Source organism: Panthera onca, chromosome B3 (genome assembly GCF_046562875.1).
Source record: "Panthera onca isolate mPanOnc1 chromosome B3, mPanOnc1 haplotype 2, whole genome shotgun sequence".
Lineage (NCBI taxonomy): Eukaryota > Metazoa > Chordata > Mammalia > Carnivora > Felidae > Panthera > Panthera onca.
The window spans coordinates 54,497,258-54,519,660 of record NC_138344.1 but is presented as its reverse complement, the minus strand read 5'-3'; the positions used below and the strand labels follow the sequence as shown (position 1 = coordinate 54,519,660).

Below are 22,403 nucleotides of genomic sequence, written 5' to 3'. Positions count from 1 at the left end.
ATGCTTTATACTGCGTTGCATCTTTTATCTCTAAAATTGCCATAGGAGGAATGTGCAGAAAGGATGTGAGGCATGTTAGTTTTCATTCCTTACACTGACATTGACCTTGTAAAAAATGTCTCTTGTAAAAATACAATTACACACTTTTAGCAATGTTATTGTTGTTTGCCATTTTGGCATCTCTAATGCCCATTTGATTTTATTCCCACCCAAAATGGTGACCATACATCCTAGGTTTATGAAATGAACCACCTACTTTTCAGAATGGTGTGTGGTGTGGAGGCAAAGCAGGGAGCAGGCATAATTATACTGTAATTCCAAATTTGTCTTTGTTTCTTTCCTTTCAGAAATTCTGTAAGTTCTTTATGTTTTGCATCAACCCTCGCATGATTCCCCTGTGAACTAAAGCAGCAATGACAGTGCTCAATTGACAATTCAAGCTTTGCTACCAGTTAAGAGTGTGGCCTTAGGAAGTCACTTCACGCTTCAGTTGTTCATTCAGTTCATCTCGCCAGGTGCTACCTAGATATACAGTTCCTACCCTCAACTTGCTTACTTTGTCGTAGTGGTAGTGATGGTGGAGATGGTGATACAGATAATAGTACAAAAGAAAATAAATATATGGAACTTATGAGAAATCTGAAGGAAAGAAAAATACAGTAGAATGATGGGGTGGGAATGATATGCTTTTTGAGTAGGGCATTTGGGATTTCTCTAGGTAACTGAAAAAATGAAGGGGTTGAACCAGATGCAAAGGCTCTTGCAGTTTAAAAGACATGTATTTTCTTTCTTTTTTAAAAAGGTTTTTTTTTTTTTTTTTTTTTTTTTTGAGAGAGAGAGAGAACCCATGCAAGTGGGGGGAGGGGCAGAGAGAGAGAGAGGGAAAGAGAGAATCCCAAGCAGGCTCTGCAATGAAAGCACAGAGGACCCGGGGCTCCATTTCACCCACGGTGAGATACTGATCTGAGCCCAAAGTCAAGAGCCAGACGCTTAGCCTACTGAGCCACCCAGGCACCCCAAAAGACATGCATTTTCTTCTTTTCACTATTGTGTTCTGGGAAGTTCCACTGATGCCTCCATTCTTATTGCCTCGATAAGCAAAAGTGTTTAAATCAAATGCTGCATCAATTTTATACCACCCGATTTTGAAATAATCCACACAAAAGGTAATAACTGAACAATTTAGTGTTATTTAGGGGTGTAGCTGCTGGTCATGAAAGAAAAAACCCTTAAAAAGAAGGAAAAAAAAAAAAGGAACGGAAAAAGCAACCTGGGGCAATAGGTTATGATTGTATTCTCAGACTTAAGCCCCAGGGCGCAGAAAATAAACCTCCTTAGCTTCTTCCTAAGCGCTGGGCACAGGGGCCCCCGCGAGTCCCGGGTCCCCCGGAGCTGAGCAGCACGGCGGCTGTACCTGACAGCTGCTGCGTGGGCACCAAGCCTTGGAGCCCAGGGAGGAGGAGCCGTAGGCGGGGCCGACTGGAAGCGGCCACCTCAGCAGAGCTGCAGGATTTCCGCAGGGTGAGGGCTGCTGTCGCCCGGAAGAAAAGACGCCTGCAGCAGATGTCTCGTGATTACCTCGGGAGCTCGGTTTCGCCAGTTGACACTGGAAGAAAGAAGGATCTAGCGAAACATGGCTACGGAGGGCCCTGCCACGCGTCGAGTCCGAGTGGCAGAACATCCCAGGTGGGGGAGAGGAGATGACGCGTTTTGGGATCGCCCGGGTAGGCGAGGTGCAGACAGTGTCCAGGACTTCTGGCTCTTCGCTGGGGGCTTCTTTTGCTCCCGGTAGTGGACAGAATCCCTGGGATTTTCTGAGGCCGCGCGGCTGGGCTTGAGAGAAAGACCACGCCGCAAACACTTTCCACCCTGATTCCTACCAAGGGTTGAACGTTTTTCTTCATCCATGCAGATCCTTCTTTTCTCTTTCTTGCTGAAGGTGGTACACTCTTTGTGCTGGGCTTTAGCAGACGTGCCCAAATTAACTTTGAACCCCTTCTTTCTTTTTCTTGCCTGCCGGCGGATAGTGCTTTTTAAAGTCTCCTTTCTAAAATACTCATTAAAAACAAACATGCAAAAAGCCCCAAACCAAACCCTCCAAACAACCCTCCCATACCTTGGTTTCTGCATCCTTTTAAATAAACCATAAAATCTATGAATTGTCACTTACGGACTTAATCTGCTGCCACTACCTAGCTACAGGATAACTTTGCTTAATGATACCTAATGGAGGATCGTTTCATTTGAGGGCATCTTGCAGATACTTTGTAGAAATACTTCCGACCTAGGCCAGAAATCTCAGAGTGAAGTCTCTAACCTGCTACATATTAGCCTGTAGGCTTTTCTAAGTTTGGTTTCTGTCTCCCTTTGCTGTTTATAATTTTTACGTTTTTCCCTGTTAACTTTTTTCTCTGACGTTAAATCCTTTAGCTCTCCCTACTTCCTGGTTTCTCACTGTCCTGTGACAGTTGATAATATTGTAACTTCCTAAAACTTGTAGATGCTTTTTTCACCCTTAAGAAAGCAAACATTGGGTCTTTAGTTAGCTAAAAGAAACATACTTTTTGGTTATGGAGACCAGCAGGGCTTTAGACTACCTATGTCTCTGGCCTTGCGAGGTACTATTGCCCTTACATACTTGAATGAATTAGGACACGTTGTGAAATAAGATTCATAAGGAATTTGTCATATGGAAACAATCTTGACCCTTGTCAAGTTTAGTTTTTTACATAAAACATATCCATGTATAAATTTCTTCTGTGTTTCCATTTGATATGATTTAATCATAATGCTTGATATTTCCATAGTTACCCTGTGGGGGAAGGGGAATGGTGGTAACATGTACTTCACTAAAAGTGAAGAATTGTTTCCCAGGTTTCCTTAGAGTTGTTTCTTGCCTTTTTATGACTTCCATAATACTCATTCATGCAACAGGTATATATTAATATTTATCATTCTGTGCAAGCTGCTGAAGAGATCATAGTAACAGTCAGATAATTGTGCTCTGCCACTTTCTTTTCATTTGTGCATGAAATACAGTTATAAGCTTCAAGCAGTGTTTCAGCCACTTACTCATTTTAGCAGGATGAGTTCAGTTAAATCTAGATAGTATATCTATAAACCTGCCTAACTGGTCATATATTGCAATATGCTAAAGGGGGAAAAATGCATAAGGCCCCCAAGGCCAGACTGTCTTCTTGGGAATTCCTGCTGTTTCTTTAGAATGACTCTTCAGTTTCACAGGGCACATGACCATCTGAGTAAAGGCACTAGTCAACCACATTAAACACTTCAGGAATCTTAATTTCTTTTTTATTCTTTTTATATAAATATCAAATAGAAATAGAAGCTCTTTTTTTCTACCTTCTAATCTTTCATGTTCCCTGTACCGTAAGACTGCTTCACATTCTAGCTTTGCATTTTTAGCAGTGGTGTGTCTTCTCTTTTTCTTCTTTTTAGAATTAATTTTTGGTTTCTTGGATTATTATTCTTTTTTTGTAACAGCTTTGATATATATTGATATATAATTCACATACCATACAGTTCACCTATTTAAAGTTTATAATTAAATGGTTTCTAGTATATTCACAGGATTGTACAGCCCTTTCCATAATCAAAGTTAGAATGTTTTCATCATCCCCCAAAGAACTCTGTATCCTTTAAACTATCACCCCCAGCTCCCTGCCCTAAGCAACCACTAATATAATTTCTGTCTCTATAGATTTGCTTATTCTGGACATCTCAAATAAATGGAATCATGTAATATGTGGGGTTTTGTGAACTGGCTTCTTTCACTTAACATAATGTTTTCAAGGTTCATCCATGTTGTAACATGTTATCAGTATGTTAATCCTTTTTATGATTGAATAGTATTCCATTGTATGATGCACCACATTTTTGTTTATTCATCGGTTGATGGACATTTCAGTTGTTTGTACTTTTTGGCTCCATGAATAATGATGCTGCATGAATGCATTCTTAATATGAAAGATTTGTATTATTTAAAAATATGTTCATTAAAGCTTGGGGCACCTGGGTGGCTCAGTCAGCTGAGCATCCAGGGTCATGGGATTGAGCCCCCCGTCGGGCTCTGCTCTGAGTGCGGATTCTCTCTCTTTCTCTCTCCCTCTGCCCGCCTCTCTCGGGTATATATATATATATATATATATATATATATATATATATATTCATTAAAGCTTGAAAATCCTACAGTTCCTTTCTTCAATATAGTCTCTGATTCCTATCCTGTGCTGCCAATTCTTACTCCCTTCTTAGAAGTTATCCATTTGGGGGCGCCTGGGTGGCGCAGTCGGTTAAGCGTCCGACTTCAGCCAGGTCACGATCTCGCGGTCCGTGAGTTCAAGCCCCGCGTCAGGCTCTGGGCTGATGGCTCGGAGCCTGGAGCCTGTTTCCGATTCTGTGTCTCCCTCTCTCTCTGCCCCTCCCCCGTTCATGCTCTGTCTCTCTCTGTCCCAAAAATAAATAAAAAACGTTGAAAAAAAAAAAAAGAAAAAAAAAAAAAAGAAGTTATCCATTTGGTTTATATTCTTGTAATATCATTTTATCCTTATAGTATCACTGTATCTTTACATCATTATTACCATTTTTTACAAAAATGGTAACATTATATCTCATGATCTGTGAGTTTGAGCCCTGTGTCAGGCTATGTGCTGACAGCTCGTTGCCTAGAGCCTGTTTCAGATTCTGTGTCTCCCTCTCTTTCTGTTCTTGCACCCCCACTTGCACTCTGTCTCTCTCTGTCTCTCAAAAATAAAGATTAAAAAATTAAAAAAAAGTGGTATCATTATATTCATAAAAGTCAAATCATATTTGTTTTTCCTGTTACTTTTCTCCACTTAACAATATTTCTCAGAGATCTTGGCATATCAGTCCATACAGACTTATTTCACTGTTTTTACAGCTGAGAAGATTTCATACTATGAATACCATTATTTATTTAACCACTCTACTATTAGAATGTACATTAAAGTTTCAAATTTTTCACTGTTATAAACAATGCTGCAGTAAACATCTTTGAACATTTTTGTGGATACTTCTTAAAGCTCATTTATGGAAATGGAATCAGGGTCAAAGTTAATAAATATTTAAAATTTTGATAGTTCCTGCCAAATTGCCCTGCAAAAAAGAGATGCTATTATATTATCTAGTTCTTGTTGGTTTTAAGGAACTCTTTATGTATGTGAGGATTTTTTTTAATGAATGTATGTAGTTTTGGATATAAACCATTTGTTGTTTTGTATGTAATATATATATTGTTCCCAGTCTAGCACTCTTCCTTTATCTTGATGATGTCTTTTGTTGTGTAGACATTTTGTACTTTATGTATTCTAGTACAGTGTTGAATGATAGCACTTTTGTCCTGATTCTGATTTCAGAGGGGAAGCTTCTAATATTTTGTCATCAAATAAAATGTTTACTATTTCTGGTAAATAGCCTTTATTAAATTTAGGACATTTTTTTTTTTCTTTTCTAACATGTCCATGGCCTTTTTTCTTATTTTAAATTTTATTTAAAAATTATTAGTAATGATTATCGAATCTTTTTTTTTTTTTTTGCATATTTTTGAGAGGATCATGGAATTATAGTTTTTCCCTTTTATGCTGTTAGAATAGTGTATTTCATCAATAGATTTCCTGGTGCTATCTTTATATTCCTGGAAAAAACTCCTGTTTGGTTACAAATATTATAAAATAATGTGTGTTGGATTAACATTACCAATATTCTATTTACTTTTTCTCTGTTTCCACAAGTGATAGTAGCCTATATTTTGCTTTTGGGGGCTGTTTTGGCAAGTGGGTTATTCTGGCCTCCTAAAATGAGATGGGAAGGCTTTCCACAGCTTCTACCGTTAGAACCATTTATAAAAACAAAGAATTGTCTTTCTTTTAAGGTCTGGCTGAACTAACTCATAACATTTTCTGGGCCTTATTAAGGGGATTGTTTCTGACTACTTTTTCTGTTTCTCTTCTGTCAACTTTTAGAAATTTGTACTAAGAAGAAAAAAATCACCCCTTTGTTTAGATTAAAATTTTTTAAAATCTCTTTTGAATCTATAGTTGTCTCTTATTTCTCATATTGATTTTACTTAAAAAAATTTTTTTTTGATTTTTTTTTTTTTAATTTATTTTTGAGACAGAGAGACAGAGCATGAGCAGGGGAGGGGCAGAGAGAGAAGGAGACACAGAATCTGAAGCAGGCTCCAGGCTCTGAGTTGTTGGCACAGAGCCTGACGCGGGGCTCGAACTCACGAGCTGTGAGATCATGACCTGAGCTGAAGTCGGACGCCCAACCGACTGAGCCACCCACGTGCCCCATATTGATTTCATATAGTGAGACTCAAAACTTTTTTCTACATTATTGTTTTTATCAAAGAACCAGTTTGTAATTTTTTTTACCATGTCTGCTATTTTCCCCCTAGTTCGGTAAATTCTACGTTTATCTTTTAAGTCATTTCTTTTCATTTCTGTATTGCTAGTTTCTTGTGCTATATGCATACTTCATTTATTCTCATTATTTCTTATTTTCTTATATTCACTGAAGGCCAGTACCATTATGGTTGCATCTTACAAGTTTTGGTATATAAATCCCTAATTTTTGTTATATTCTAAATAATTGTAAACTTGGTTTTAATATCTACTTTCCCTCAGCTTTATCTTGCTCACTAATTTGTTCGTCAGCTCTTCATTCTACTATTCAGCTCATCTACAATTTAAAACAATTTTTCCTTCTTTATGTTTTTATTTTTTATTTGAGAGAGAGAGAAAGAGCGTGTACATGCACACAAGCTGGGGAGGGGCAGAGAGAGACAGAGACAGAAGGTCTGAAGCGAGCTCTGTGCTGACAGCAGAGAGCCCAACGCTGGGCTCGAACTCACCAACCATGAAATCGTGGCCTGAGCCAAAGTCAGAGGCTTAACCCACTGTGTCACCCAGGCACTCCACCATCTACTATTTTTATTGTCACCATCATGATTTTATTTTCCAAGATCTCTAATATAATTATTGTTTCATTTTTACATTTGAATTTCTGATCGGGAGGAATTTATTGTGGTGGAAGGATTGAAGTAGGATTAACCCTCCCCCCCTTTAATAACAATTATCTATACTTTGAAATGCCATTTTTAATGTTTATTAAATTTTCAAAATAACAGTTATAATAATAACTAATAATTATTTCATGCTTCTAAAACCCTCAAAACAAACCTTTGCTGTGAGTTCTGTTATTATCCTCAGTTTGTATTTGAGGAAAGTGAGTCATAGAGCTCACATAAATTACCATTATAAGGGAGGAAAGACTTTTTCTCTACCCTCTTAGGTTTAGTAGCTTGGGCTCTGAGGGTTAAACTGACAAGAGATAGATTAACAGGAGAAAAGGTTTATTTCACACACACAGGGGGCTTCACAGAAAAGAAGTGAAATCCTGGGGCAGCTGGTGGCTCATCTCTCAAGCATCCAACTCTTAATCTCAGTTTAGGTCATGATCTCATGATTCATGAATTTGAGCCCCACTTTAGTGTGGAGTCAGCTTGGGATCCTCTCTTTCCCTCTCTCTCTACTCCTGCCCTGCTGGTGCTCTCTCTCTCTCTCTCAAAATAAATAAACTTAAGAAAAAAAGTGAAATCCTAAGAAGCTGTTGGTTCTAGGAGCTTATATACCATTTTAACAAAGGATGATAGATTGTGAGAAATGACTAGACAAAGGAAAGCGGTTTGGGCTTTTAGGGGTGGTGAGTTGTGGGACTATATGGGGGAAACCTTACTAAGGTAAGGGTTATTATAGTAAGTTTTGTTCATGTACACCCCAGTCAGTGAGGTCTTCATAATGAGTCCTCTCTTGGTGTGGGAGAGGGGAGGAGAGACAACCTCACAGAGGCAAGGGAGAAATTATGCCCTGCTTTTAAGCAGATGGAGGGAGGGTAGGAGCTCCTCTGGTGTCTGCTGTTTCTTGATTGCCTTCAGCTCAAAGTAATCCTATGTCAAATGGCATATTTCGGAGTGGCATTATTCTGATCCCCTTCACCATAAGAATACATATTAACCAATTATTCTTAAATTAGCAGTAAAAATTAATATTTTTTGTAATGCCATGACTAGGTATCCTGATATTGAAGAGAAAACAGAAGCACAGACAGGATAGGAGACTTGCCTAAGGTCACAATGGCAAACTAAAGATACATGTCTCCTGAAAAAAAAAATTTTTTTACAGCTTATTTTAAGTAGGTACCACACCCAATGTGAGGCTTGAATTCACGACCCTAAGATCAGGAGTCACACGCTCTACTGACTGAGCCAGTCAGGCACCCCATTTCTCTCCTGAAATTTTAATTCTTTCATCTCTGCATATGGTCTAGCCTTAATGGTCACCCTAGTGTCCTCTGAGAATCAATCCATAGAGTAAAATCCACTTCATTTACTGCAGTCATATTTTTTTCTCAAGTTCTGTTACTAAAACTGCTGTTAAAACAAACAAACTGACAAACAAACAAACAAATAAGGATTTTAAGTCAAAAGCCTTCAGAGCACCAGATTCAGCAATTTGTGTGGTAATGTTTTGGCCAATTCTGCCTTTAACAGTGTAATCTTTGTAGGAGCTGTTATTTTCACATTGAAAATGTTCATTGTACTCTTCTGGGGGCCAGGGGTGGGCAATACTTTAAGTGACTACATTTTAAGAGATGGAGTCTCGCTGGTGACTAACCCAGAGTGGAAAATACAGCTACTTCCCCAATTACAGCCATACTCCTTCATTATTAGAGGATTAAGTATGAAGCTTGGAAAAACACTGTAGACTTCAGTTCTTTCTATTCTTAGATATACTTTTCTTGTTTCCTTCTATAGCCTCCATACATTTGAATTTCAAAGGGAGGAATGTTGAATGGTAAGCCTCCAGTGCTGAGCAGTTACAAGAAGGCATGGACAGGCTGCCTTCCTGAGATAGTCTGGGAAAATGACACATGTGGTACCTCAAAATTATTTTATTAAAACACATTTTAGGAGTCTTGTTCTAACTCTGCTGTTAGCACTCCACCTTGTTTGTGTTCAGCAGAACTTGAAGTTTGTCTGCATATGATTTTCACAAGCGAAACAACTTGAACCTCTGTTGAGGCTAGTGTAGTTATGGAAGCAAGAAAGCTAATACTTATCATATGCTTCTCCCTATTTCTCACTTTTTCCCTCTTATTTAAAAAAATTTTTTTTAAATGTTTTATTTATTCTTGAGAGAGAGAGACAGAGACAGAGACAGAGTGTGAGTAGGGGAGGGGCAGGGAGAGAGGGAGACACTGAATCTGAAGCAGGCTCCAGGCTCTGAGCTGTCAGCACAGAGCCCAACGTGGGGCTCGAACCCACAAGCTGTGAGATCATGACCTGAGCCAAAGTCAGATGCTTTACTGACTGAGTCACCCAGGCGCCCCCTCACTTTCTCCCACTTCTAATTGGTCACCAATTCTTATGGATTTGACTTTCTTAATATCACCTTAATTTAATTTTCACCCTTCTCTGTCCCCATCAGCCCTTCCTCTTAGTTTACTACAAATGGCCATCTGTTGGATTTCTTTGTTTTTGCTTTGCCTTCCTATAACCCATCTCTCAAATACTTGAAAACGTGAGTTTTTCAAGTGTGATCACGTTTTCAAGTGTGAAATTGATTAATATCACTCCATCGCTTCTCGGCCTTTTGGCTAAGATCAAGTGTGATTAATATCACTTCATCCTTAAATGTGTATTCACATCCATTGTCTATGGGTTAAAAGCCAGGTTCCTCAATATGGTATACCAAGCCTTTTAAGATCTGGGGCTTGATTACCACCAGCCTCTTCCTCTGATGTATTAAAAACCCTAAATATAATTTTCTGAATGCAGCATGCTGGGTCTTTTCATTTACCTAGAATGCATCACCCCATCCCATTTGTTTAACATCATCTTTTAAAATCTTTTAAAATTCATTTTAACTATTATCTCTTTGAGGAGCCTTCCCGAATTTATGCTCTCCCTTCTAGGTTTATTTTACCATCCACATTCCCCCTGGTAGGGAGAAATATCTTTTCTCTGTGCTCCCAAAGGACTGTATTTGTCTGGCTTATCATTCTATTGTCTCTCTGTATTGTACTTTTTAGCTTAACTATCTTTTCTGCCAGATTTTTATAATCCCTAGAGAGCTATTATTAATTTTCTTTCTAAGTAGAGTGCTTAGTAAAGCATCAGTAAATGCTTCTTTTGTTTAAAATAAACTTTTTATTTTGAAATAATTTCACACTTCCATAAAAGTCAAAATATAGTATAAAAATTACTGTCTACTCTTATCCCAGATTCCTCAAATGGTAGCATTTTACCATATTTGCATCATCAGTTTTTCTGTTACATTTTTTTCCTGAATAGTTTGAGATTAAGTTGAAGACATGATGGATGCCTCTTTGATATTAAAATTTTGAGTGTGTTTCCTAGAAACAAGGATGTTTTCCAACATAACCAGAACACAATGATCAAAATCAGGAAATTAATACTGATACAGCATTATCTAATTGACAGGCCTCAAAGTACCACCAATTATCCCACTAATGTCCTTTATAGAAAAAGACCTTTTTTTTTTCTTGGTCAGAATCCAATTTAGGACACATGTTGCATTTAGTTGTTGTCTTTTAAATCTTAAAAAAAAATTTTTGTTTAATGTTTATTTATTTTTGAGAGAAAGAGACTGTGTGTGAGCAGGGGAGGGGCAGAGAGAGAGGGAAACACAGAATCCGAAGCAGGCTCCAAGCTTTGAGCTGTCAGCACAGAGCCCAATGCGGGGCTTGAACTCACCAACTGCAAGATCATGACCTGAGCCGAAATCAGAAGCTTAACTGATTGAGCCACCCAGGCACCCCTAAATCTTTTTTTTTTTTTTAATTGTGGTACAGTTGCTGTGTCTTTTGTATTTCATGATTGGTTATTTTATAGAATATCTCTCAATTTGGGTTGTAGGAAAAATTGTAAAAAACTTTGAAAAAGACCAGAAGATTACTGGGTACATCCCAAGAGAACCAGAAGTTGCCCAAAATACCCTTCTAGGTTACCTGATTTCTGTGTGGCTGGGAGCCTTTTGTTATATTCAAGCTTGTTTACAGGTCTGTAGGTCATAGAAAACTGAGAGCAATGCAAATGAATCTTGTCCACAGAAATTGCAAACTGTGCCTGGTGGAGTGCGATTCACTGTACCTCCCAGCTATTAACCAGTTTTGCCGGTTTGCATCTGTTTGTAAATTCATTTCAGCATTCCTTAGTTGACTGTACATGAGTGGTACTTTGGATTCTACTTCAACTGGTTATAATATCATACTGGTTCTGTCATTAATGAGAGAAGTAAAATATTTAACATTTTCATTTAATTTTTTTTTTTTCAACGTTTTTTATTTATTTTTGGGACAGAGAGAGACAGAGCATGAACGGGGGAGGGGCAGAGAGAGAGGGAGACACAGAATCGGAAACAGGCTCCAGGCTCCGAGCCATCAGCCCAGAGCCGGACGCGGGGCTCGAACTCACGGACCGCGAGATCGTGACCTGGCTGAAGTCGGACGCTTAACCGACTGCGCCACCCAGGCGCCCCAACATTTTCATTTAAAATCTGTGTAAGAGTCATGATTATACTGAGTTTATCTAATATTTACAATTAGATTCACTTCATCCATTTTTGGTAGGAATACTTAAAAAATTAATTTTGTTTTCTTAGTACATCATTATCAGGAGACACACGAGGCCTATTTGTCCCATTATCAATGCTGTTCATTTGGATCACTTGGTTAAGGAGACACCGGCCTGATTTTTCCACTGCAAAGTTACTATCCTTTTCTTCCATAATTACTAAGGATATTTTGGTGAAATACTATAAGAATATGTTAATATTCTGTTCTTATCAAACTTTCATTTACTGGTTTTAGCATCCATTGATGACCCTTGCCAGTATCAATTATTACTATCATGGTCACCAAATGGTGATTTTCTAGTGTTTAATTTTTTTTTTTTTTTTTTTTTAACATTTATTATTTGGCATTCTAGTGCAATGAAGTGTTTCCCTTTTCTTCCATTTATTTATGTCAGTGTGGACTCATTGGTTTCTATTTTATTCTGTGGGTTATAATATGTTACCCTTATTGCTATTTTGATGCTCAAAATTTTCAATATTTGGGCAGTGGGAGTTTCCTTATGTGAGCTCTTGTGACTTGACATGTCACTATCATTGTTTAAGCACTTCCCAACTTTCTGGCACAGCAAGATGTTTCAGGTTTCTCCGGTACTTTTTCTGCCCTGGTGCTGGAATAATTTCTTTAATGAGCTCTGGTTTCTTTTGAAACCAAGATCTGAACATTGGGAATGCTCATTGCTACTGGGTTGTTAATGATTCTAGGCCATCTCAGCATATCATTTGCTCTTTTCTTTTCTTTTTCCTTTAATGCTTATTTGTTTTTGAAAGAAAGGGGGTGGAGCAGGGGAGGGGCAGAGAGAGCAAAACAGAAGATCTGAAGTAGGCTCTGTGCTGACAGCAGAGAGCCTGACGAGGGGCTTGAACTCACGAACTACTGGATCATGACCTGAGCTGAAGTCAGACGCTTAACCAACTGAGCCACTAAGGCCCCCCTCACTTGCTTTTTTCTTATAACAAATTATTCTAGAAGTCACTTGATAAAAATTTCTGGAAACTGCTTCTAGAAAAGTTTCTAGAAAACTGTTCTTTTCTTATAATTTCATAGTACTTCATTTTGTAAATAGGCCATACTTTATTCAAAACTCTTTTATAAAAGAATATTTAGGTTTCCAGTATTTTGTAATTATAACCAATTCTTTAATAAATAATCTCATGCATATGTTTTTTCATACTGTTAGGGGTAATCCTTCAGGGTAAATTCTTAGACATAGGGTTTCTGGGTAGAAATGAATGCCAATATAGTTTCATTAGGTACTGTCTAGTTTTCTTCTGCTTAATATTATTTCCCCATTGTCATTTCTTATTTTGCGTATTTGTGTTTTATCAGCCGCCATTTTATTAATTAATTAGCTAGTGGTTTGTCTATTTTGTAAAAGTTTTTTTAAAAAAAGTAAGGATTTTAATTTAATTAGGTCTACTGTTTTTGTATTCCCTGAATAATTGCTTTCTACTTTTTTCTTTCTTGTCTCCTTTCTTATGATTTCTTTGTGTTCATTTTGTTCTTTTCTAGCTTATTGAGCTGAGAATTTAGTTCACTTATTATCATTCTTTCATTTGTATTGACAAAAGTGTTAGGGCTATAGGCTTTCTTGATTGTTTTAAATGTATCCCATAGATTTTGATATATAGTGCCATTATTATTATTAGAAATTCTATACTTTCTGTTCATTTCCTCCTTCTCTGAAGTTTTTTTAAATTCATTTTGAACTGTTTTTTTTAGTTTATTTCCTCTTTCACCCAAGAGTTAAAAGGCACTTTAAACATTAGTAGGTTGGAGGACCTTTTTGTGGTTTGATTTTAATAATTTCTAGTTTTACTGTATTGAGTTTAGAGTGTTGTTTTTAGTATTTTTACTTCATGGAATTTACTGATATGTTCTTTATGATCTTATATATGATCAATATTTGTGAATATTCCATGTGTCCTTAAGTCACATTCCCCATTATCAGAGTATAATGTTAAATATATGTACACATCCATAATCTACGTTATCAATTTTGTTGTTTGGGTCTTTCTTTTCTTCCTTTTGTCCACCTGATCTGTTTTTTTTTTTTTTTTATTTATTTTGAAAGAGAGGGAGAGGGCCAGAGAGAGGAAGAGAGAGAGAATCTCAAGCAGGCTCTGCACTGCCACTGTGGAGCCTGAGAGGGGGTTCGAACCCACGAGATCATGACCTGAGCCAAAACCAAGAGTTGGGTGCTTAACTGACTGAGCCACCCTGGTGCCCCTGGTATTTTTTTTTTTTTAAAGATTTTATTTATTTACTTTGAGAGAGAGAGAGACTGAGAGAGAACACGTGCCTGTGGGGAGGGGCAGAGAGAGAGTGGGAAAGAGAATTCCAAGCAGGCTCCATGCTGTCAGTGCAGAGTCTGATGCAGGGCTCAAACCCATGAACCCACATGATCATAACCTGAGCCAAAGAGTTGGATGGCTTAGCTGACTGAGCCACCCATACGCTCCAACCTGATCTGTGTTTATACTGAGGAAGGTATCTTATAGTCTCTTATTGTTGGTGTATTTCTATCTATATTTTCTTACATTTTCTATAGTTTTTGCCTTATAAAAGTGGTTGCAGTTTCCTTTGAGGGCCTTTCTTAAACAGTTACCTTCATTTTGAATTGCAGCCCTTAGCATTAAGAATTTTCCTTATATATTCTTTGGTTTACATTCTATGATGTCTGATATCAGGATTACTACCTCTGTTTTCTTATTGTGTCTATTTGCCTGGAATACCTTTGCCTGTTCCTCAATATTTGGTCTTTCTGAATGACTTTGTTTTAGTGCTGTCTGTATACAACATATAGTTTGGTCCTGTTTTTGGAGCTAATTACAAGTCTTTTTGTTTTAATAGGTGAGGTAGGCCCATTCACATTTATTGATGTAACTAACATGTTTGATTTTTAACTCATTTTATTTTATAATTATGTATTATAATATAGTTTCTTTTATTTAAAAAAATTTTTTTAACATTTATTCATTTTTGAGAGTGAGAGAGACAGAGCATGAGTGGGGGAGGGGCAGAGAGAGAGGGAGACACAGAATCCAAAGCAGTCTCCAGGCTCTGAGCTGTCAGCACAGGGCCCGATGCGGGGCTTGAACTCACGGACTGCGAGATCATGACCTGAGCTGAAGTTGGATGCTTAACCGACTGAGCCACCCAGGCACCCCTATTTATAATATAGTTTCTGAATAGTTTCTGTGTTTCCTTATTTACCAATTTATATTTATCTGTCTGCTTTCTTTGCCCCTATATTTTTTGAAATTTCTTTGGTGTTTAGGAAGATTTATATTCTTGTTCTATTGGTTATCTTTATACTTATGTATCTTTTTTAATGCTCTGAGAAAGCAGAGGACTTTTCTTATTTAGCCTTTTACTATTTTCTATGTCCATTTTCTTTCATTGAAAAATGTAAACATTTTAAATAATTCTATCTAGAATTTGACAGACACATAACCTAAGTTTTTTCAACCCTCTCTATAAAATGGAAGATGCAGGGCAGAGAGTACCAGGGTTTAGCAGCATCATTAAGATCACCCCAGTGCTCCAATAGTGCTTCCAGTCCTGATATCAGCTAAAGAGACTAAATATTTAATTACCTACCATCTCTCATTGCTTTTAGTGGGTTCTTATTCACATGCTCTAGAATAGAAACAGTAAGGAACCCAAGAATCTAGCATTTCTTAAACAAATCCTTCATGCCAGCCTGAAGCTAGACCCTTTCCACACTCCCTTATTTAATCTCCTAAATAATTCTGTGGGATACATATTTACACTCCATATAAAGAAAATGAGCTTAAGGAATTTCATCATGTGGCAAAGAAGGGTTTTGAACCTAGGTCCACCTGACTGCACAGGCCATGGTCTCTCTAAGAAATTGTTTTAAGTTTATATATTTTGAGAGAGAGTGAGAGAGGGAGAGTGGGGCAGGGAGAGGGAGAGACAGAATCCCAAGCAGGCTCCATGCCATTAGCACAGAGCCTGGCATGGGGCTCGAACTCACTGTGAGATCATGACCAGAGCTGAGATCAAGATCAGCTTAAACAGCTGAACTACCCAGGCGCCCCTAAGAATTTTTTTTTTTAGTGGTTTAATAATATCCTTGCATATACTTGTATGATAACATTAAAAAAATGTTGCTTTATCATGGTTACTGATATGTTTTAACTTTTACCTGTTGCCTATATAGCAATCAATTAGTTTATTTTATTTTTATTTTTTCTTCTCCCATACCTCCCATTTTTAAATGGGTGGAATTTTTTCTTTCCTGTGGTTTTAGATTAATCTTAGTTTTGTTGACTCTCCTCTTTTCTTTTTCACTGAGTTTCTAGTGGTCAGAGTGGTTCCCTTTCTTTCTTTCTTTCTTTCTTTCTTTCTTATAGGTAACTTAAAGTTTGTGGATTCTCTGTTTCTAGTTATAATAAAGATAAGGTTTTATATCGTTTGCTTGTTCTTGTGCTAAGTCATTTTGGAGGATATATGAGGCAACTCAGATTTAGGCAGACACCATTATCCATACCTACCTGGGAATCCAGTAAATGTGTCTTGAATGACGTGCTACTGATATCCCTGTTAATTGTTATTGTTATTGTTTCCCTGCCCACATCTTCTATTGTCATCCACAGCCTTGGTTGAGGGAGTAGATCCAAGTAATTGTATTTGTAACTAAGACAACTGACCTATTTATATCAGTAAACTCACCCTCTTGTTGAAAAATAGACCAGGATGGATACGGGATCTAAACTGCCAACCAGATTATCTTTTTTCAGAATTTGAATTAATGGACACAGAGACTTAATCAGATAGTTTAGGACATTGGAGCTGTTAAATCTTATAGAGTTGAGGCCACAGTGTCATGAAACTGAAGGTATGGAGGAATAGAAACTAAGAGGCTCACAGAGGCAACTGAAATGTGAACAGCATGGAGCAGAGTAGTGATAGTGTCTTGGAGGGATGATAGAATGAGACGTGAAAAGAGAACCAAAGACACTAATATAAACAGTTTCTGATGGCTATCCAATTCCAAGGAGGCCATCTTGAATACCTTCCATATCTTTCTATCATTATAATAGATTTCCTTTTTCCTTGATCTGTCCTTGGTGTGATTTTCTGTTTCTTACAACTAATTAATCTTTAAGATCAGTTAATTAATGGGTGTCTTGAATATGATAGGCTTTAACAGATATTTATTGTCCTGGTGTTATTATTCAGATACACTATGATGTGGAACTATAAACAGTGGACGGGTATTCATAGAAGTGCATTGAGATGACTTAATATAAAATTAAGTCTATTTTAAGAATTTTGGATCTAGAAGAGGCCTGTAAGGAATATCTAGTTCTAATTTCAAAGAAGAGAGGCCAAGGGAAAAGGATTTGCCACACTGAAATTAGAACTGTGGTCTCCTGATATCCAGTCTAGTTTTCATTTGACTACTTGTATTGTACTGGGTTGAATAGTGCCCCCCAACCCTCATTCATGTCCACCTAGAACCTCTGAATATGACCTTATTTGTGCTAGCATCTTTATATACTTCTGTAATCAAGTTAAGATGAGGTCATAGTGAATTAAGGTGGGCTCTAATCTAATAAGACTGGTGTCCTTATAAGAATGAAAAGCTGAGATACAGATAGAGACACATAGGGAGAATTCTATGTGGTGACAGAGGCAGTTTGGAGTGATGCAGCTGTATCCACAGAATGTCAAGGATCAATAGCTACCACCAGCAACTAAAAAGAGGGAAGGAAGTCTTCATTCACCTGTACAGGTTTTTTTTCAGAGGTGCATGGCCTTGCAAACACTCTGATTTTATACTTCTAGCTTCCAGAATAGTGAGGTAATAAATTTCTATTATTTTAAGCCAATCAGTTTGTAATATTTTATTATGGTAGCTCTAGGAAATTGAAATACTTTCCCATACTACTTCTTTTAAGATAAAGAGATTTTTCTCTGAATATCATTGAGAATTGTACAGAAAGTTATATTCTTTACAACTGAAGCTAATTGTTTTTCCTGTTGAGTATATCCATTTTTTTTTCTTTACTTTTCTATGTGCTTAGCTATACTCTTGTGTCACTGAGGGAGTCACTGTATTGTCTTATCCTAGGATTTTCAAAGAAGTATGTCGGTAAAAAATTTTGCTTTTCTTTTTAGGAATAATTAATTTGTGTGTGTGTTATGGGTTTTTCTATTATATAGATATTCTGAAATATTCTACTCTTGTTCACTCAGATTGATGAAGCTAAAGGAAATGTTTAACTCTAAGTTTGGATCCATTCCCAAGTTTTATGTTCGAGCACCAGGAAGAGTCAACATAATAGGTATTTTAAAATTTCTTTCTCTTAATTGTTTCTTCCTTTGGTAAGATCTAAATTGCTGTTAATACATTTTTTGTATTAATTTTTCCCAAGAAAACTGAAAAAATAGAATATTTCCTATGTATCTTAGTACAGCAAGTAAAGCTTTTGCATCTGGAAATTGCATCTTTCCCAATCCATGTTGTTAGTGTTAACTTTGTCCATTTATTTTGAAAATTTGTTGAAATTTTGTTGTTAATATGATTTTCGTGAGAGAGGAAAATATTTTTCTGTGCCGCAGGATAAATTTTTAAATTTTGGTTAGTAATTTTCATGATTTTACATTTACTCATTGGGTTAGAAGAATACTGAGAAGCCTTTTTAAAAGGGTGGGTAACTTCAGGCTCTGTGTTGACAGCTCAGAGCCTGGAGTCTGCTTCAGATTCTGTCTCTTCTCTCTCTCTCTCTCTCCCCCTCCCCCACTCATGCTCGCGCTCTCTCTCTCTCTCTCTCTCTCCCTCTCTCTGTCAAAAATAAACATAAAAAATTTTTTAAAGGGTGGTGACCTGAAGAATGAGTAGGTTCTATCAAGAGAAAACAGGATGAGGAACTGAGAAAAAAACAGGAGTCAAAGGAGGATTAAAAAGAGAACTTCCTATAATGGAAAATGTAAACATACAAAAAACTCCCATGTATCCAACAATTATTATTATATTTAAAAAAATGTTTATTTACTTGAGAGAGAGAGCACAAATGGTGGAGGTACAGAGAGAAAGCGGGAGACACAGAATCCAAAGCAGCTCCACACTGTCAGCGCAGAGCCTGATGGGGGACTTGAACTCACAAACCGTGAGATTATGACCTGAGCTGAAGTCAGACACTTAACTGACTGAGTGACCCAGTTGCCCCCAACAATTATTATTATCAACTCAGGTGATCTTATTTTATTTTGAAGCAAATAATGGAGGATTTTTTTTTTTTTAAAAAAGGGATGTTTGAGTATGGTTAAATGAGGGAGGGAGGAGGAATAGAGTAAAGCCAGTGGAGAGAGAGAGATTATAGATAACTGAGAAGGGAGGAATTGATGGAGCAGATTTCCTGAGAAGGCAAGAGGGGCATCAGAAGAGGGCTACTTTGATTCTTTTAACAGAAGACATGCAAGTTGATGTAGATAAATGTATAACTTAGGTAGAGAGGTTGAGGGAGTTCTTGTGGAGGTTAGATGAAGGAGGTGGGGTTTAAGTAGAAGGGACATTTGAAATAACCTTGTGAAAGGTGGGAGAGGGAGATGACTGGAGGAACAAAAGGTTTTCTGGGTAGCATTGAAATCTGGCTAGAGCTGGAGACTGTAGAATTGGAAAAGTACCAACCTGCAGAGTTGTTCTTTCTTCTCCCCCTGAGCTAGTCCAAGGTGCCAATGTTTGATCTAAGGTTGTTTTGAATTGAGGTTGCAAGCGAATGACAATGGCAGCAGGAAGTTGATGATACTAATAGGAGAGCAGGTGAAGTTATGAATCCTGGAATCTATGCTGGGTAGAAAAAGGAAGAAAGGCAGGAGGGAGCTTATAAGGTAGAGAGGGCAAAAAGCAGTCTGACAAACAAGTTAGTGGGAGGAACAGTAAGAGAAATGGCAGGACGGGAAGTGTTAGTAAAGAATATGCTATTTGAAACTAAAATTTCATAAGTGAAAAAGTTCCAGGTGATAAGGTCTATAGTCATTACTGGATTTGTCAAGGTGCTAGGTGGCCGAAGCAGAGAGGAGGTCAAGTTCTCTGGAGGTCAAGAGATTAGGCAGCTGGGGCTTTGGATTAGGTTGTTTACCAGGATTGGGATGGAGAGGGGCTGGAACGAGATAGCTAAGGTATTCAGGGAGGAGCAGTGTGTCTAAGAGAGAGATGAAAGGAGAGGAGAGAATGTGGCATGAGCCTTTCAAGAACTGGAGGATGGGAAAAAGGCCTGGTAATAGCAGAGTGGAGGAGGACATCAGCAACTCTTCAGTGTTGCAGGAGGCCTGCAAAGAAGCAGTTTTCTCGGAGGAGAGCCATTTTATCTAGTTGTGGGGGTGAGGGTACCAAACTAAGAATTTCCCTGACGAATAATTCTTACTCTAGTAAATTCAGTGACTATCTTCTGATTTAAAAAAAGGGGGAGGATTATGTTCCCATATAGTTAATTTACTTAGTGCTTGGGATGAAATGAATTTCTGTAGTTATTAAAGCATTATTATACTTACCATTAAAATATTCAAAATGTAATCATCTTGTTCTCCTCACCTGCGAGCAGTTCCTGCTCCCTTCTTGCCCGTCACAGGGATGTGGGGTAGGGTGGAGTAGGGAGTGGGGATATTCCATCAGTTTTGACAGGGGCAGGAATCTGTCATTTCCAGAAGGCTGTCATCCACACTGTGGCTTTTACAAAAAACCTGGTGCCTCCCTCGAGGTCTGCCTATTTAAATATGCGTTTTCTGACCCTCCCCCGTTCATGCTCTGTCTCTCTCTGTCTCAAAAATAAATAAACGTTTAAAAAAAATTTTTTTTTTAAATAAATATGCGTTTTCTATTTGTGAACCACTGTTTTATATTATTGTCTTCTTTGAAGGAAGTTGGTGAGAAAGGCAGCTTTGAAAACCACTTCTCCATGTGAAACTATCAATCCATAAAAAAAAAAAAAAAACCTTTATCATTTCATTTTAAAGGCTACATCAATATGGAAAAGATTTGCTACCTTCTATATTAATAATAAGTGTTAAAAATGCAGTTGTGCAGTTGAATTGTCTTCCATTCATTTTGTGTTTCTTAGTTGGTTAGTGTTTGCCATAGGAACAGTCAGATATGAAAACCTGTCTTGGGGAAATATAAATGAGCTTGCTTATTTTGCTTATTTCTTTCTTGAATTGTTATTTTGTATTTCAATCTCATGAATAACAACCTTGAGTTTAAATAGCAATCTGGAGAAAATATGATGGTGTAATAGGAAATAAAATTCCTACAGATGATTCATAGAGGAATTAGAATGCATAGAATAGTTTGTTTCCTATATTTTCTTATTATATATAAAATAGTGCAGATTAAAAATTCTTTTTCTTCTTTTTTTTAATTTTATTTTTTATTTTTTAAAATTTACATCCAAATTGGTTAGCATATAGTGAAACAATGATTTCAGGAGTAGATTTCTTACTGCCCCTTACCCATTCAGCCCATCCCCCCTCCCCTCCCTGGTTACCCGTCCAGTAACCCTCAGTTTGTTCTCCACATTTATGAGTCCTTCTGTTTTGTCTCCCTCACTGTTGTTTTTTTTTTTTTACTTTATTTTTTTATTTTTAAAATTTACATCCAAATTAGTTAGTATATAGTGAAGCAATGATTTCAGGAGTAGATTCCTTAATGCCCCTTACCCATTTAGCCCATCCCCTCCCCCCCCAAAACCCCTCCAGTAACCCTCAGTTTGTTCTCCATATTTATGAGTCTCTTTTGTTTTGTCCCCCTCCCTGTTTTTATATTATTTTTGTTTCCCTTCCCTTATGTTCATCTGTTTTGTCTCTTAAAGTCCTCATATGAGCAAAGTCATATGATTTTTGTCTTTCTCTGACTGACTAATTTCACTTAGCATAATACTCTCCAGTTCAATCCACAGAGTTGCAAATGGCAAGATTTCATTCTTTTTGATTGCCAAGTAATACTCCATTGTAGATATATACCACATCTTCTTTATCCATTCCTCTACCGATGGACATTTGGGCTCTTTCCATACTTTGGCTACTGTTGATAGTGCTGCTATAAACATGGGGGTGCATGTGTCCCTTTGAAACAGCACACCTGTATCCCTTGGATAAATGCCTAGTAGTGCAATTGCTGGGTTGTAGGTAGTTCTATTTTTAGTTTTTTGTGGAACCTCCATACTGTTTTCCAGAGTGGCTGCACCAGCTTGCATTCCCACCAACAATGCAAAAGAAATCCTCTTTCTCCACATCCTTGCCAATGTCTGTTGTTGCCTGAGTTGTTAATGATTGCCATTCTGACAGGTGTAAAGTGGTATCTCATTGTGGTTTTGATTTGTATTTCCCTGATGATGAGTGATGTTGAGCATTTTTTCATGTGTCGGTTGGCCATCTGGATGTCTTCTTGGAGAAGTGTCCATTCATGTCTTTTGCCCATTTCTTCACTGGATGATTTGTTTTCTGGGTGTTGAGTTTGATAAGTTCTTTATAGATTTTGGATACTAACCCTTTATCTGATAGGTCATTTGCAAATATCTTCTCCCATTCTGTCAGTTGCCTTTTAGTTTTGCTGATTCTTGCTTCTTTTTTTTTATCCTAGCTATGTCTAGCACATTCAGTACAACTTATCAATGCCAGTCTAATTTGTTAGGCATTTATTTAGGCTAAAAATATAAATAAAGCAAAGTCCTCAA

The 22,403-nt window shown here is 37.4% G+C and overlaps 1 protein-coding gene across 3 annotated transcripts in view; it reads left to right on the top strand.

The window, feature by feature from the left end:
- Window positions 1–22,403, top strand: part of GALK2 (galactokinase 2) — a 139,768-nt gene that overhangs the window by 8,076 nt on the left and 109,289 nt on the right. The window contains exons 1-2 of one of the 3 annotated variants that reach the window (XM_060618584.3): window positions 1,500–1,686; window positions 17,929–18,017. In XM_060618584.3, coding sequence (XP_060474567.1) covers window positions 1,634–1,686; window positions 17,929–18,017 — 142 coding nt within the window. In that variant the 5' untranslated portion in view covers window positions 1,500–1,633. Of the gene's footprint in view, window positions 1–1,499; window positions 1,687–17,928; window positions 18,018–22,403 lie in introns of those variants that run through there. The other 2 variants (XM_060618586.3, XM_078448593.1) reach the window with 2 other exon arrangements.